This window comes from Gossypium hirsutum, chromosome A11 (genome assembly GCF_007990345.1).
Source record: "Gossypium hirsutum isolate 1008001.06 chromosome A11, Gossypium_hirsutum_v2.1, whole genome shotgun sequence".
Lineage (NCBI taxonomy): Eukaryota > Viridiplantae > Streptophyta > Magnoliopsida > Malvales > Malvaceae > Gossypium > Gossypium hirsutum.
In genome coordinates this window covers 120,717,121-120,734,618 of record NC_053434.1, presented here as the reverse complement: position 1 = coordinate 120,734,618, position 17,498 = coordinate 120,717,121, and the positions used below count along the sequence as shown (strand labels likewise).

General features: G+C 29.7%; 2 protein-coding genes and 2 long non-coding RNA genes across 4 annotated transcripts; 1 reads left to right on the top strand and 3 right to left on the bottom strand.

Moving 5' to 3' along the window:
- Positions 1-517: 517 nt before the first annotated feature.
- LOC121209475 (transcription repressor MYB5) lies at positions 518-1,736 on the bottom strand. The gene is made up of 2 exons (XM_041080170.1): positions 1,441-1,736; positions 518-1,137 (listed from the first exon to the last, which is right to left on the bottom strand). The coding sequence occupies exons 1-2, from the start codon at positions 1,734-1,736 to the stop codon at positions 687-689; spliced, it is 747 nt and encodes a 248-aa protein (XP_040936104.1). The 3' UTR covers positions 518-686.
- On the top strand, positions 917-1,902 carry LOC121209476 (uncharacterized). Its single transcript, XR_005904608.1, has 2 exons — positions 917-1,067; positions 1,418-1,902. It is a non-coding gene; the product is annotated as an uncharacterized lncRNA (long non-coding RNA).
- Positions 1,903-8,086: 6,184 nt separating this feature from the next.
- LOC121209474 (uncharacterized) lies at positions 8,087-9,040 on the bottom strand. The gene is made up of 2 exons (XM_041080169.1): positions 8,637-9,040; positions 8,087-8,504 (listed from the first exon to the last, which is right to left on the bottom strand). The coding sequence occupies exons 1-2, from the start codon at positions 8,735-8,737 to the stop codon at positions 8,174-8,176; spliced, it is 432 nt and encodes a 143-aa protein (XP_040936103.1). The 5' UTR covers positions 8,738-9,040; the 3' UTR covers positions 8,087-8,173.
- Positions 9,041-16,116: 7,076 nt separating this feature from the next.
- On the bottom strand, positions 16,117-16,780 carry LOC121209473 (uncharacterized). The gene is made up of 3 exons (XR_005904607.1): positions 16,693-16,780; positions 16,557-16,588; positions 16,117-16,473 (listed from the first exon to the last, which is right to left on the bottom strand). It is a non-coding gene; the product is annotated as an uncharacterized lncRNA (long non-coding RNA).
- Between the last annotated feature and the right edge of the window lie 718 nt (positions 16,781-17,498).

Genomic DNA, 17,498 nt, shown 5'->3' with positions numbered 1-17,498 from the left:
TAGCAAATGAAATGTATTTGACGAAATTAGCATTTGGGAACATGAAGTTATGAAATGCATATATTATAAATAACTATGTATTTAAAAATTATAAAAAAATAGGAATTCTCAAGTTCATGAATTCCTCCTTGAATTTCAAATCCATTACTAAATAAGTATTTAATAGTTTATTAAGGTTATATTTCTAGGTGCGTTTTTACTTGCTTTACACTAAATTTGAAACCCAAATCCGCATTTCAAAAAACAAAATTCCAAACTTTACCTTAGAAATATTTTAAAAGTTTATACTTTGATGTGTTAATAGTGTATTTTTATACCATTAGATGATAAACACTTCTTCGAAAGTTTCTTCAAAGAAAATTCAACTAACTTCATTTTAAACGACACTATCATTATTTGATATTTGACTGAATTATACACTATCAGTACATTAAATATAAACTCAACTTTCATTAAGAAAATGCATCCAAATACAAGTTTATATATCAAAGTAGTGTTCCATATATATATATATATATCTTTGTTTGAAACAATACATTCATATGTTTCTTTCAAACACAACAAACATAAAAAGAACCATCAGGTTTGATGAATTAAGTTTGGCAACAACATGATTTAAACATACAATCAACACACTTTGAAAAAAAACTATATAAATAACATTCATCATCAAACCCTCTATTGGGTCATTTTGGTTGATCGAAGGGAGTAGATTCCCATCCTTGTGAGAGTCCCAAATTCGAAACCAATGCATCATCATCTTCATTTATCAATGAATTCAGAAAAGAAGAGAACACATCATCATCATGATCTTGTTGTTGCTGATAATGGTCATTGTTCATGATCATCCCTTGATGGTCTTCATTGCTCCCATCGTCATAATAATTTTGCTTGTTAGCGTTGACGACATGAACAGGAAGAGGGGAAGGAGGATTGTTTGGTTTCGCCATGGATGATGATGAAGAAGGTGAAGGTTTGAGTGATGGTGGTGATGGTGAGAGTTGTTGAGGGTTTAAAGGCTTGTGCGTTCGAGGATCGATCCCTTGACTTATCAATTTCTTACTCAGGTGAGTATTCCAGTAGTTCTTTATTTCGTTATCTGTACGCCCTGGTATTCTTCCAGCTATTAGTGACCACCTACATAACAAACCCAGCAAATTCATTCATTCATGTTGCATATACGTACACACGCATACATGTATATATATATATATATATAGAAACCGTATGCAAAAAATGATTACAAAATGAATCCATTTAGAACCCTAAAACACTGAAACCCTAGACCTACAACTTTTTTGTATAAGATTCGAGGTTTCTGCATTGAATCTAATTAGATTTGAAGTCGAATTAAGTTAGACAGTTTATCTTGAGATATCCAGATATCTAATCCAAAACCCTAAAATGAAATTCATAGAAAAAAAGAGAGGAAAAAGTTACCGATTCCCTAAAAGGCGGTGAAGGCGGAGGATGAGATCTTCTTCATCGGGAGCAATCTGGCCACGTTTAACAGAAGGTCGGAGATAATTCATCCATCGGAGACGACAGCTTTTTCCGCATCGGAGAAGACCAGCCCGTTTAGGTAAAGTCCGCCACCGTCCTTCGCCTTCTTTGTTGATGTAATTAGATAATAACTCGTCTTCTTCCGGCGTCCATGGCCCTCTTTTCAACCCTACTTTGCTGCAACACGGCGTCGTCTTGGTTCCAACGTTGTCTTTTTTCGTAGGGTTTCTCATGGTTTTTTTTTTTAGCTTAGAGAGATAACTATTTTGATGATCGGCGATTTGATATTAGCAATAGCTTCTATTTCTTTTGTCATTTAATTTTTCTTACACTGTTTTGGAAGTACTGTCGTGGCTGTTTGGATTTTGAATCTTCACTTGCTTACCATTTATTGTGAAAGACACGCGCGGATCCCAATAGATTTATGAAGGCTATGCTAAAATAGGGATAAACTAACATTTAGTCCTTCAACTTAGAAACTTATTTCACCTAGAGTTCTGAACATTTTTCGTGCACATTAGTCTTGAAACTTGGAAGATTTTCTCAATTTGATCCTTGAATTTGCATTTCTTTAATGTATGATAACATGATACTTTAAGATTGTACCACGTTATCACTTAAAGATTTTTTTTAAAAAAATTATAATTTCTTTACAATTTTTATTTTTATTTTTTTAGATTATTTATTTTGAAATTCCAACTGAAGATATGATGCGATTTCAAAGTGTTATAAGGTTACACTTTAATGAAATCTAAGTTCAGAGACCAAATTGAAAAAAAAAATTAACAAGTTTCAAGACTGAATTGGAAAGAGTTACCAAATTCAGTGACTAAATGTTGCTTTATTCCATTGAAATATGTGATTGGAATAGCTAAAGTTAGCTTAGTACTAAGTACAATCAAAAAATTGGAATATAATTGGACCAATATCAGAATAAATCTGGACAGAATTGATATTTAATATGATAGGTTTATCGTTCTATTTAAGGATTGAGAAGAGATTGTGAGTAGTTCTAAATGTTATATTAAAAAAATATAGGGATTACATCTCAAATTTAATTGAAATGCAGGGATCTGTGGCATAATTAGAACTTTATTTTATGGTCATGGATGGTCAAGTTGTGTAGGCAAAGGCAAGTGTCAGAAAAATAATTCCAAATTATTTCAAAATTATTCAATTATTGGGTACCAATTCAAATTTATTGGACAACTACTGCGCTGGACAATTTGTTAGGAAAAAGGAATAGTTATTCCATTAATTTTAATTATATATCATAAATACAAATTTAAGTTTTTCCAATGATTTATTTTGATTTAATCTTGAAAATATTCCAATTCCAATTTAATTATACTTTTTTATAATGATTGAAATCGGGTTTAAATTAATATTTGTAATTGTATTTATGCCCCTGAAAACAATTGGAGATAAAAGTTATTTTAGTTACTGTCAAAATGTCGATTGAGTTTTAACTCAATTGACATAGGTATTATTATCAATGTAGGAGAATATGAGTTTAAATGGGTAGTTCTAGGCATTATATTAAAAAAAACAGATATAATCAAAATCTAACAACCATGAGATTGTTAAAAAAAATACTAACAAAATAGCAATTATAATATTACATTCAAATAACTATAATAAAATCTATATTCAAAAAGTAGAATAAAAATCTAAATTTAAAAGTAACTTCCCTTTAAGTTAAGAAAAATAGTATAATGACAATTTTAACCCTTAATATTTATTAATTTGATTAATTTGGTCATAATTTTTTTCTTTGGATCACTTTGGCTTTTAACCTTCAAATTTTAGTTAAATTGATTTTTTTTCGGATGGAAAAATTGAGTAAACTGTTAATATTTTAATAGCACTAACATAGTAGCTTATGTGGTAGCATACGTATACATAGTTAATGTCGGTAAATTTTTTTATTTTGTTGAATTTTTATTAAATATATTACATCAATAATTCATCCAGATTTTTAATCCAATAAAAAGAAATTTTACTAAACTTTGCAAGTTGAGAGTTATGGTAATTTGAAAAAAGAATTAGGACCAAAGTGATAGAATAGATAAATGGTAAGGGCTAAATTTGTTATTATGTTGAAAAATAATTTCAGATGAGCGTGAGTTGACGTTCTCTCCAAAATGCGAGTGAAACTGATTTTTTCAAAAGATAAAAGAGGACAGCTAGGAAGGTGTTGATAAAAGGGGGACCCACCGCAAGCGTACTCGATCAACTACTGACTCTTTCCGGTTAAGGAAAGATCGAACGGTATTTGATCAGATCCTAACAAATCGTAGAATAGATGCGGCTGCAGGAGATACTTACTGCCCCCATTTATTAGCTGTTTTAATTTACTTCCATTATAAAGTAGACCATATTAGTATCTATTTCTATTATAGAGATAGGTTTGATGATAATTTAAGGATCGGACGGTGGATATTGAGCTTTGACCTTGAATGGCTAGCAGCACACTACAAAATGGCTAAGTTGGGTAGAGGTGCACGTGGATTTAAAGGCTACTAACTGTTCTTCAAATTTCAATCTCACCACATTATCTATTGGGGGGTAACACGAAGATTTCTTCATGGTTAAGTGGAGTCGGGTTCGAGTTGAGTTAGGTTCGAATTGAGTCTTGTCAAATTTTAGGCTCTTTTAATAGACTTAAAATTTTATCCAAATTCGAATCAGACAAAAATATTAAAATTCGGGTCCAATTTGTCCGTGTTATTTTTTATATAATTTTTTAAAAAATATATTACATAAAAAATACTAAAAATATTAAAATAAATATTTTTCAATAAATTTAACAAATCTTTATACTTAAATAACACTAGCATAGGTGCAACTTGATAAGTAAATGTCTCTAAAATTGTAGTAAAATTAACAATAAAATAAAAGTTATACAATATCCAAACAATAACAAAATATTAACAATATAATAGTAAAATAGTAGCAAGACAGTGAGAAAATAGCAAGAAAATAACAATTTTTTTTGTAAATTCGGATTGGGCCTAGCCCATGCCAAAAAAGTATTACCCAAGGTCTAACCCGTTTTTTAAACGGGCCTTAGTTTTTTACCGAAGCCCATTTTTTTACTTATATTTTTACCAAAACCCTCACAATTTTCGGGCAAGCCGAGCATGGACAGGTCTAGTAACACATCATGAGTGAGGTTGAGTTAGGTTGAGATTTTATTTCAAATCTTTTTAATATTGAGAATCGGATTTGGTTCGACTTGATATAATGATTCATTTTTACTTATCTTAATATAATCTGTAAATTGATTTCAATTTTTTTTAATGTTTAGAATTATTGAGTTTATTAATATAATTGTTATTATTATGTATGTAAAAGTTCAAACCAATTTGATATCTTTATTATATCAATTGAGAATATTGATTTTATTAATATATATTTAACAGTTTAAAATATTTTATATCAAATAAATAGTTGGGCAATATTAATTTAATTAAAATTCGACATATATGATTTACGCCAGCAAAAGATAAAATATGATAGTCAAATCGTTAAAAGCTATTAATCATACAAAAAAAATATTAGAAAAATATGTAAAACAACCATAGTTTTATATTAGTGTAAGTGGGTCTAGAACATTAAAAAAATATTTTTACACATTTATAATTAATTTAGGGATAATGACACAAACGACCCTCATACTTTAGGGTTTGTTTTAATGTGGTACATCTACTTTCAAAATATAAAATTCGGTACTTGAAGTTTAATTCCATTTATCAATGTGGTATTTGACCTTAACGTCTTTTTTCACCATATATATTTTTTATATGTTGACTTTTTTTCTTTTATTTGATTATTGTGATGATTCGAACTAAGAGTGTGCTTGGTTGGGTGGAGAAGTTGAGAGATGGAAGGAGAGAATCAAAAAATGGAAAGAAAAAAAATTGAGTGTGCTCGGTAGAGAAGAAAAGTGAGAAACGAAAATAGGAGAGACGATAATTTTCCATCCTAATGCATAAAAACCAATCCTTTCAAATTGGAATGATAAGAGGAGAGAAAATGAGAGAGGGGTGTATGCTAGTTCAAAATTATATATTTTTCAAATGTTTTATTTCATTTCCTTCTATTTTTCAACTTTGCCAAGTAATTAATAGAAAAAAAATTACTTTTTCTTTCAATTTTTTTAACTTACCTACCAAGTACGCCTATGGTATGGAAAGAAAAATTATATTTTCTTTCTATTTTTCCATTCCTTCAAATTTTAATATTTTCAATTTTCTTTTCATTTTACCAAGCAAAACCTAAGTATGAGATGTGGTGGTGTGTGCATTTAGTTAGTAAAGGTTGAATACGAGGAAAGATGATGATTGTGATTATATTGGAGGTTGATGAGAGCTTGGTTGGCACAATGGTGGTGAGAGGCTTGAGGGTGATTAGACTACGGTTGGTGATGATTGTGACAAAAAATGTGAAGGAGATGATGTGTAGGGCTTGAGTTAACAGGGTTATGGAGAAGATATAGGTTTTTTTTTTAAAGTTAACATAGTCTTTTTATATTTTCCGTTTGTTAAAACTAATCCACAAGCTTGCCTCACTCTAAAAAATTAAACTGTTCAAAAAAACGTATAGGGACTAGTTTTAACAAATTAAAAACATAAAAAAATTACGTTAAAAGAAATGGAGAAGGGAGAAAAACATAGAGAGAAGCAGAAGAGAATGAGGAAAAAAAAAGAAAGTTAAAAGAACATAAAAGAAAAAATTAAATTACTCAAAATGAAAAAAATATAAGGACCAATTGTAGAATTTAACCTAAATTTTTTGTTTGAAATAATGGTTTAATATGCCACGTCAGCTTACTGTTACACCATTAATAATAATTAACGGCTCAATGACTAAAATGTCACAACATGATAACGTAAGTGACTAAAAAGTAACATTTCAAACATAAGTGACTAAAATGTAACCTGAGATAAACAAAAGTGACTATTTTAATAATTTATCTTATTTTTTAACTATTATAATATCATATATTATATCCATAACATACTCTTTTATATTAAAACTTTTAACAATAATTTAAGACAATATTTTTTAATCTTTATTTTAAAACAACTTAATTATAACTTTTGAAATTAATAAATATTTTTATTTAAAAATATATTAAATAATTAAAATTAACCTAATCATTCATGGATAAAAAACTAATAAAAATTATTGATAAAAAAACTAATAAAAATTTAAATACATGTAAATAAAATAATAAAGTTTTAAAATTTTTAATTATGTTAATTTCTAAAAAAAAATAATTAGCTTAAAAATATCAGTTTCGGCTTAATAATAAAACCCAAAAATTGAAATCTCAAGCCATGGGCCAAAGAACTCAAGAATATGAGTCCACCACAGCTGCTCCATAGATATTAAGATATTTTGTTAAAATATGCTCCAAGTCCTTGTACTATTTAAATATTTGTAATTTAGTTCTTATATTTTTTTTCTAGGAATTTTGTCCCTTTAATTTTCAAATTTAAAAATTAAGATCCAATTTAGATGTGATTATGAGCCGGGCCGGGCCAAGTTTGGGTCTGGCCTAAGTAAAAATTTTAGGCCTGTTTGCTAGGCTCGAGCCTAGGCCGGCCCAAAAAATGGGCTTAAAAATTTTCCAAGCCCAACTCAGATAAAAATGCTAAAACCTGGGCCTGACTCGGTCCGCCCATATTAATTTTTTATATTATATTATTTTTACATAATTTTTAAATGTATATATATAATACATCAAAAATACTAAAAATATTAAAATAAATATTTCCGAACAAATTGAAAATAAATTTTAAAAAATATGTATACTCAAATAAAACTAAGATAGATGCAACTTAACAAGAAAATGTCTCCAAAATAATAACAAAATTAAAATTAAAACAAGAGTTATAGAATATCCAAATAATAACAATAAAATAGTAGCACCATAGTAATGAAATGGTAGCAAAATAGAGAGAAAACAACAAAAAAATCATTAAAATAAAAATAAAAAATAGCAGTTTTTTTTTGTCATTTAGTGAATTCGGGCCGGGCCAGGTCAGGTTCAGGGCAAAAAATGTCTTACTTGAGGCCTGACCCATTTTTAAAAATGGATCTTATTTTTTTTGCCGAAGCCCATTTTTTAGGCCTATATTTTTGCCCAAACCCGCCCACTTTTCGAGTGGGCCTTCAAGTTGGGACAAGTGGCCCAACCCATGAGTAGTTCTAGTTCAATTGTTAATAACGTTAAAAGTATTCTATTAAATTCATTTGTATCATATTTTGAAATTACAAAAAAAAAACTTGGTAGCCCACAAATGAATAAAATTGAGGTTGTAACAGATATGAAATTAATAGAAAAATTTTAATGTTATTAACAATTGAAATTGAATTTTTAAATTTGAAAAGTAGATAGACTAAATTTTCTAAAAATATAAATAGAGGGCCTATATTCAAATGTATGAAAAGTATAAGGACTTGAGGCATATTTCATTCAATTTGTACTGCATGTGTACTACTAAACCAAACTCAAATAACACCAAACGAGTACTGCAATTCCCAAATTCCTATTGAAAACAACAATACCAAATTATGAAATTTTGGTATTTAACCATTTATACCATTAATGTCACAATTTAAAAGGTATTTGATTTGATGTACACAACAATGTAGAAATTTACATAGAGAAGCAACCAGCTCTTGTTTCCCTAGCTATTGTCACTTTGGTTGCTGGGGCATTGTTTGAGAAACCGATATCCTCCCATTTCCGACGAGCCGATGGCCTCGGGAGATTCTCCGGCACAATCGTTTCCAAAGAATTAGCCAGCCACGGAGGGCACATTCTTTTGTCACTCCACCTCGCTACTCTTGAATTCGATTCCGAAACAATAACCGTTGGAATCTCTTCAGCGACCTCGCTTGTCTTACTTACGTCACTTGCTTCTAATCCAATTATCATGCAGGCTAACCCTACTACACATCCCGTTTTCCATTTATCGTTCCTTGGCCTGATAATAAAAAATAACTTTTTCAATGTCAAAATCTTGAGAGCAATGGTAATATACATTTGAGAATGATAACCACGAAACTTGAATACGATTCGCGAAAAGTATATTCTATAAAGTTTTATGTGGACTCACCATGCAACTTGGGATCCTTTGATGCTGGAACAAGAGTTGTCTAACTGTGGATTTGGGGTTGGAGGGGACATGTTGAGGCAGCACCTAGTTGAAAAGGCCATTTTTCCCCTCTTGTTCCAATGGTTTTGGACTTTGAGCAACAAATATGGCAAAAGAGAATGGTCGATTGCTATATATAAAGAGCAGCTATAACGTGTTAGAAGAAGGGTTTGGGGGTCATTGGTGGGTGTTGTTGGTCAGACCACGCTAGGGTGACAAGGACCCAAAGCTGGCCATTAGTGATTAGACCACGTGGGTTGGACCCTTCAATCAAGCCACCTTTTTTTGCTTGCCGTCTTTTACCATTGCTTTCTTAGCGATCGCGTGTGGGAAAGAGTTTCCTGTTGAGTGTAGAGATGGCAAGCCGGGCGGTTTTTTTCTCCTCTCTATTCGGACAAGATTTATCTGGGTCAAACCCGATCTAGAAAATTAAAGTTTTTTTTTAATAATTTTATCAAAATACGAAAATATTTTTAATTTTTTTTTGTTATTTTAAAGATATTGTTCATTGCTTTCTAGGTATAGTTATGTTAGGACTAATATTAATGTAAATTGTATTTTATATATTTAAATTAATATTATATATAAGAGTATTATGATAATTATCTCAAGGTGGTGGGTTTTTCATAAACTTTTACTTAAATAATTAAAAAAATTAAATTCATCCCAAAACGTAATTTTTTTTTAAAAAAATCTGGATCTTGTTGAATTAGATCAAGTCGAAATCCATCGAGTTTAGAATTTCTTACCATCCCAGTAGAGTGTGAAAGATTTTGGTTCTTGCTTGGTAGAATAATGTAATTATTTAGAACTTGGTAATTAAGTTTAATTTAGTATATACATTTTGTTTTCGTTGACTTTCATGCTTAAATTTAGAAATTGTTAGATAAAGAATTAATATAACAAAAAGTCCCTCTAAAATAATTCAATAATCAATTAGCTCTTAATTGAAAAATCATTCAATTGAGCTTCTAATCGAATATAAGTTTTGGGCTTAAGCTGGTTCAAGGGTATCAAAGTAGATTTTTATAGACACTACAGGAAAACAGACTTTTGGCGGCGTTTTTAGCGGCGTTTTATTAAAAAATGCCGTAAAAATTTTAAAATTTAGAGTAATAGCGGCGTTCTAAAAAAACGCCGCTAAAACCAGAGCATTAGCGGCGCTTTTCCTAAAACGCTGCAAAAAACTAGAGCATTAGCGGCGCTTTTCGTAAAACGCCGCTAAAAACCAGAGCATTAGCGGCGCTTTTCCTAAAACGCCGCAAAAAAGCAGAGCATTAGCGGTGCTTCTCATAAAATGCCGCTAAAAACCAGAGCACTAGCGGCGCTTTTCCTAAAACGCCGCAAAAAACCAGAGCATTAGCATCGCTTTTCCTAAAACGCCGCAAAAAACCAGAGCATTAGCGGCACTTTTCGTAAAACGCCGCTAAACACCAGAGCATCAGCGGCGCTTTTCGTAAAACGCCGCTAAAAATCTCATAACCCCTAAACCTAAAAAAAATCATAAACACTAATCTATAACTCCTAAAACAATAATTATTAAAATTTATGATTATACAATATATTAAATATTTTCTTATATAATCATAAAAGAGATAGTATTGAATTTAAAATATTGAATTAATTATCATTATAGTTTAAGGTTTATGGTTAATTTAAGATATATGGTTTAAGCATGTTTAATTAATTATGAGTTAACTATGGTTTAAGGTTTAGGAGTTAACTAGTATTTGAAGGTTTATGATTAATTCAGGGTTTAGGGATTATGACTTAGGGTTTAAAGGTTAGGGTTAAATTAAGTTTACAATTAATGGGACAATTATTAACTTCTTAAGAGATAATTTCCTTTCTAGATTCTTACCTAGCCTAGGATGCTATTAAGAAAGGGTGATTTTGAATGTGGCATGGATTTAGCATTTGTTGAACTATGTATAATTTCCAAGCTTATATAACATGGAAATATCTTACAGACCGGACATTATAACTAGAGTGTTCCAGTAGAGAATTAATTATTTTATTAAAGTTATGTAACTTTGTATAAATAATAAAGCTATTGTGTATTTTTAATTATCTATTTTTTTGTTTAAATATATTTAGAATATTAAATAGAATGTCTGAAATAAAATATGTTATAAAAATTAAGTTTAGGGTAAGGGTTTAAAGAAATGATACTATTAGGTAGAAATTAACTGAAGAACGACATTTGGATTTTACTAAGTTAACATAGTCTTTTTATATTTTCCGTTTGTTAAAACTAATCCACAAGCTTGCCTCACTCTAAAAAATTAAACTGTTCAAAAAAACGTATAGGGACTAGTTTTAACAAATGAAAAACATAAAAAAATTACGTTAAAAGAAATGGAGAAGGGAGAAAAACATAGAGAGAAGCAGAAGAGAATGAGGAAAAAAAAGAAAGTTAAAAGAACATAAAAGAAAAAATTAAATTACTCAAAATGAAAAAAATATAAGGACCAATTGTAGAATTTAACCTAAATTTTTTGTTTGAAATAATGATTTAACATGCCACGTCAGCTTACTGTTACACCATTAATAATAATTAACGGCTCAATGACTAAAATGTCACAACATGATAACGTAAGTGACTAAAAAGTAACATTTCAAACATAAGTGACTAAAATGTAACCTGAGATAAACAAAAGTGACTATTTTAATAATTTATCTTATTTTTTAACTATTATAATATCATATATTATATCCATAACATACTCTTTTATATTAAAACTTTTAACAATAATTTAAGACAATATTTTTTAATCTTTATTTTAAAACAACTTAATTATAACTTTTGAAATTAATAAATATTTTTATTTAAAAATATATTAAATAATTAAAATTAACCTAATCATTCATGGATAAAAAAAATAAAAATTATTGATAAAAAACTAATAAAAATTTAAATACATGTAAATAAAATAATAAAGTTTTAAAATTTTTAATTATGTTAATTTCTAAAAAAAATAATTAGCTTAAAAATATCAGTTTCGGCTTAATAATAAAACCCAAAAATTGAAATCTCAAGCCATGGGCCAAAGAACTCAAGAATATGAGTCCACCACAGCTGCTCCATAGATATTAAGATATTTTGTTAAAATATGCTCCAAGTCCTTGTACTATTTAAATATTTGTAATTTAGTTCTTATATTTTATTTCTAGGAATTTTGTCCCTTTAATTTTCAAATTTAAAAATTAAGATCCAATTTAGATGTGATTATGAGCCGGGCCGGGCCAAGTTTGGGTCTGGCCTAAGTAAAAATTTTAGGCCTGTTTGCTAGGCTCGAGCCTAGGCCAGCCCAAAAAATGGGCTTAAAAATTTTCCAAGCCCAACTCAGATAAAAATGCTAAAACCTGGGCCTGACTCGGTCCGCCCATATTAATTTTTTATATTATATTATTTTTACATAATTTTTAAATGTATATATATAATACATCAAAAATACTAAAAATATTAAAATAAATATTTCCGAACAAATTGAAAATAAATTTTAAAAAATATGTATACTCAAATAAAACTAAGATAGATGCAACTTAACAAGAAAATGTCTCCAAAATAATAACAAAATTAAAATTAAAATAAGAGTTATAGAATATCCAAATAATAACAATAAAATAGTAGCACCATAGTAATGAAATGGTAGCAAAATAGAGAGAAAACAACAAAAAAATCATTAAAATAAAAATAAAAAATAGCAGTTTTTTTGGCCATTTAGTGAATTCGGGCCGGGCCAGGTCAGGTTCAGGGCAAAAAATGTCTTACTTGAGGCCTGACCCATTTTTAAAAATGGATCTTATTTTTTTTGCCGAAGCCCATTTTTTAGGCCTATATTTTTGCCCAAACCCGCCCACTTTTCGAGTGGGCCTTCAAGTTGGGACAAGTGGCCCAACCCATGAGTAGTTCTAGTTCAATTGTTAATAACGTTAAAAGTATTCTATTAAATTCATTTGTATCATATTTTGAAATTAAAAAAAAAAAACTTGGTAGCCTACAAATGAATAAAATTGAGGTTGTAACAGATATGAAATTAATAGAAAAATTTTAATGTTATTAACAATTGAAATTGAATTTTTAAATTTGAAAAGTAGATAGACTAAATTTTTCTAAAAATATAAATAGAGGGGCTATATTCAAATGTATGAAAAGTATAAGGACTTGAGGCATATTTCATTCAATTTGTACTGCATGTGTACTACTAAACCAAACTCAAATAACACCAAACGAGTACTGCAATTCCCAAATTCCTATTGAAAACAACAATACCAAATTATGAAATTTTGGTATTTAACCATTTATACCATTAATGTCACAAGTTAAAAGGTATTTGATTTGATGTATACAACAATGTAGAAATTTACATAGAGAAGCAACCAGCTCTTGTATACAACAATGTAGATATTAAATATTTTCTTATATAATCATAAAAGAGATAGTATTGAATTTAAAATATTGAATTAATTATCATTATAGTTTAAGGTTTATGGTTAATTTAAGATATATGGTTTAAGCATGTTTAATTAATTATGAGTTAACTATGGTTTAAGGTTTAGGAGTTAACTAGTATTTGAAGGTTTATGATTAATTTAGGGTTTAGGGATTATGACTTAGGGTTTAAAGGTTAGGGTTAAATTAAGTTTACAATTAATGGGACAATTATTAACTTATTAAGAGATAATTTCCTTTCCAGATTCTTACCTAGCCTAGGATGCTATTAAGAAAGGGTGATTTTGAATGTGGCATGGATTTAGCATTTGTTGAACTATGTATAATTTCCAAGCTTATATAACATGGAAATATCTTACAGACCGGACATTATAACTAGAGTGTTCCAGTAGAGAATTAATTATTTTATTAAAGTTATGTAACTTTGTATAAATAATAAAGCTATTGTGTATTTTTAATTATCTATTTTTTTGTTTAAATATATTTAGAATATTAAATAGAATGTCTGAAATAAAATATGTTATAAAAATTAAGTTTAGGTTAAGGGTTTAAAGAAATGATACTATTAGGTAGAAATTAACTGAAGAACGACATTTGGATTTTACTAAGATTCATGTATTATATATATATATATATATACGTACTCATATTATTTAATATAATTAAGAATATAAACATATATATATGTGTTTTAATTTGTACTACACTAACATTGGCCACACGAATTAATTCCCAAAAATATATATGTTTATTATGGTTTAGGGTTAACAGTTTTTAGAGTACTTTATAGTTTGGGCTTTATGGTCTAGGAGTTATATGGTTGGTTTAGGGGTTACCGAATGGTTTTGGGTTTTAAAGTTTGGGGTTAGGGGTTTTGTGTTTGTGGTCTAAGCTGGTTTAGGGTTTAGAGTATCAGGTCTAGGGTTTTAAATTTAGAGTATAATTTTGAATTTTAATTTAGAAGATAAATGTATATGAGATAAATATATATAAAATATTATTTTAAAATATATATAAATATACATATGAAAAGTGGTTAGTGTGCAATTTGATATAATAAATGTAATTTGATCTAGATCTTGTAAAATATTTACACGTTATTAATATAATAAATAGCATCATGTTTTAATTTAATTAATTTATATGCATACATAATATGTATTTTAAAATGTGTATTAAATCAAAATTAAAGTTTCAACTATAGTTAGGGTTTTCGGGTTTATATATAATTTAAAATAAATTCTAAATATATATATAGTTTTAAATTTTGATCAATTTCTATAAAATATTCAGGTGTTAGCGGCGTTTATACATAAAACGCCGCAAAAGATAGAAAATAGCGGCGTTTTTTTAGAAAACGCCACAAAATTTCATTTTACATTAGAGTAAAACGGCGTCGTTTCTTCTGAATAGTAGTGGCTTTAGCGGTGTTTCTATAATAAACGCCACAACGAGTATTAGAACGGCGTCGTTTTATAGTGTAGATAAAATAGGTGTTAGTGGCGCTTTGCTAAAAACGCCACAAAAGATCTTATTAGCAGCGCGTTGCTGAAAACGCCACAAATTTTCCTTATTTGAAACGGCGTCGTTTTTTCTCTCATAATGTTTATGCCCTTTACCCGAAATCGGTTTCATTTTTTTGCTAAGTCATTTCCCCCATTTCGTCTTCCTACCCCAAATCCCTAAAACAAACACCTCCTTCTTTTTCCCCAAATCATCCCCTAATTCCCCAAACCCGAAATCCCTAACATTTTCCCCAAGTCCCCTTTTTTTCCCTTAATCTGTTCCCCCACACCCGAAATCCCTAATTATTCTCCCTTTCCTCTCGTCGACGGTCAGATGCTTCATGGGTTTGAAATGGTTAGTTTTTGAGTCCCCTTCAGATTAATATGTAGTTACTGTATTACTTGACTTTAGATCCCAACAAAAACCGCTCCTTGCTGATGATGGGAACCGGGTAAATCATCCCAAGGTTATTGATGATTTTGATGATCTTAATGATGATGATGTTGATACTGATGTTGATGTTGATCTCGATGATTATACCCTTGTTTTAAGTAATATAAAAATATTGAATATGGAAATTGTCGGTTTTTTTCTATTTATTGTTCTGAGTTCGAAAAACTAGTTAGTGTCTTTTATAGGTTTCGGCTCAAAAATTTCTTTTGATCTGAGTTCTTTACTAGTGAGTACTACTGAATTACTAATCGATGATGGTATCTTGATTTGATTTTGCATACTGTTTTCCTTTTAATTACTTGAGCAAAATTTTGTTTCTTTTTTCTTTTTGTCAGTTTTATATCTGTTGTTTGAATATTTTTGTTTGGAATTGGGAAAACTGGTTAGTTCTTTTTTACTGTTTTCAGTTCAAAGATTTCTTCTGGTCTGAGTTCTGTACCAATCAGTGCTATTGAATCACTGATTACTCTGATTTTGTATAGTTTCCCTTTTAACGCAGGTTTCTTTAATTACTCGATCCAAAATTTGATTTCTTTTTGTCAGTTTTATGTCTGTTGTTTGGATATTTTTGTTCTGAAATGGAAAATTCATTTCTTTTTTGTCAGTTTTATGTCTGTTGTTTCGATTTTTGTTCTGAAATGGAAAATTCATTTCTTTTTTGTCAGTTTTATGTCTGTTGTTTGGATTTTTTGTTCTGAAATGGAAAAACTAGTTTGTGCTTTTTTACTGTTTTTGGCTCAATGATTTCTTCTGATCTGAATTCTCTGCCAGTGAGTGCTAGTGAATCACTAATTTCTTTGATTTTGTATAGTCTCCTTTTAATGCAGGTTTATATGTTGACAGTTTTTACTAACATTTTTAAAGATTTTCCTCAATCGCTCCTTTTTATTTAATTATTTATAAATCGCTCCTTTCATCAATTTTTAACATCAATGAATTATTGTTATATTATCAAAGGTGGCATTGGAGTAAGAAGCATATAACAGCGTTGGCACCCATTGAGGTACGAAACTCCTCAAGTTTCAATTAGAAAAGGTAAATTTATTTTATATATGATTGGGATAATTGTTTTTCAGTCTCTGGTAAAAACATCTGCTGTACCCTCCAACAAAAAGCTATTTGCTAACAAAACAACTGTACCAACCAATATCCACAAACTGCAACTATACCTGAGCAACTTTCCACCATCAACCAAACATATAATTTATCAGATGTAGAACATCACTTCCTTCACATTATCCTTTATGCTGGGGAGCTGCCTAACCTCTACAACGTTGTCTTTCGGCTTTCGGCCTCCCCCAGTAGACCCACTATCCGACATCTCATCCTCACTATAATAGCGTGCCCTAAAAGCAGCGAGGTGAGCATAGTATGCCGGAGGCACTGCAAACATATAATCTAAATATTCACTGTCAAAACCAACCTTAGTCAACAATTTTAACAAGACAAAAAACATCATCACAAACCTATGGAAACAGACTTGGTACACCTAGCATACCTGTCCAAAAAGTAAAATTATTATTATATAATTACTAGGTGCTGATCTAAAGCATTATTTATTCACCCCATTTCAAGATTATAGAGAAAGAAGTAGACACATACATGTAACATAAACTGTTTGTGAGCACTTGCAAGATGTCAGCAGTGAAGCCATTTTCATCAAACAAAACGTGGTAATGTGTGGGCTTGCCATTTTCAATGGTCTATCACCGCAAAAGGAGTTTAGGACTCGGATGTACCAGGTTTAACCTCTCAGCTAGAGTTTAATTTGAATTTAGTTGGACGATAGTTATGTTAGTTTTCATCAAGGCCTCTGTACACATGAAGTTGGTATTCTGGTTAGGAGAAGTTAATGTTTATGAGTTTTGTGGAGTATGATTCTGCACATGCAAAATTGGTTTGTTTAAACCTGTGCATTTTCATGTTTACATAATAATGGTGATTCCATTTTGTTTTTTTAGATGTTCTTTTGGTCTGTTTTCATGTTTTTATCCAACTTATGTATTTACTGTGCAGTTTTGCCAGATTTTGCTGAGGTGTACAGCTTCATTGGCAGTGTCTTTGATCCTGGTACAAGTGGGCACTTGCAAAACTGATATAGATAAAGTTTTTATATTTGCTTAAACTGAAATATATTTGGTGCTACTCTTATAATCTTACATCTGTTCTAGGTACTATCGAGCACTTGAATTAATATTTGGTGCAACTAAATACACCACAGCCATTGGCATTTGTTCTAGGTACGTACAGGTTTCGTTGCTAAATTTTGATCTTTATTTCTATGCATTTTCACTTTAAATTACTTAACAAATATTACTTTTTGACTCCAGCCTCTGCTTGCTGGTGAGAGTGGAGTAGACCAGGTACGTTTTATTAAGGTAGGCTTTATTTCAAATTCTAATCAATAA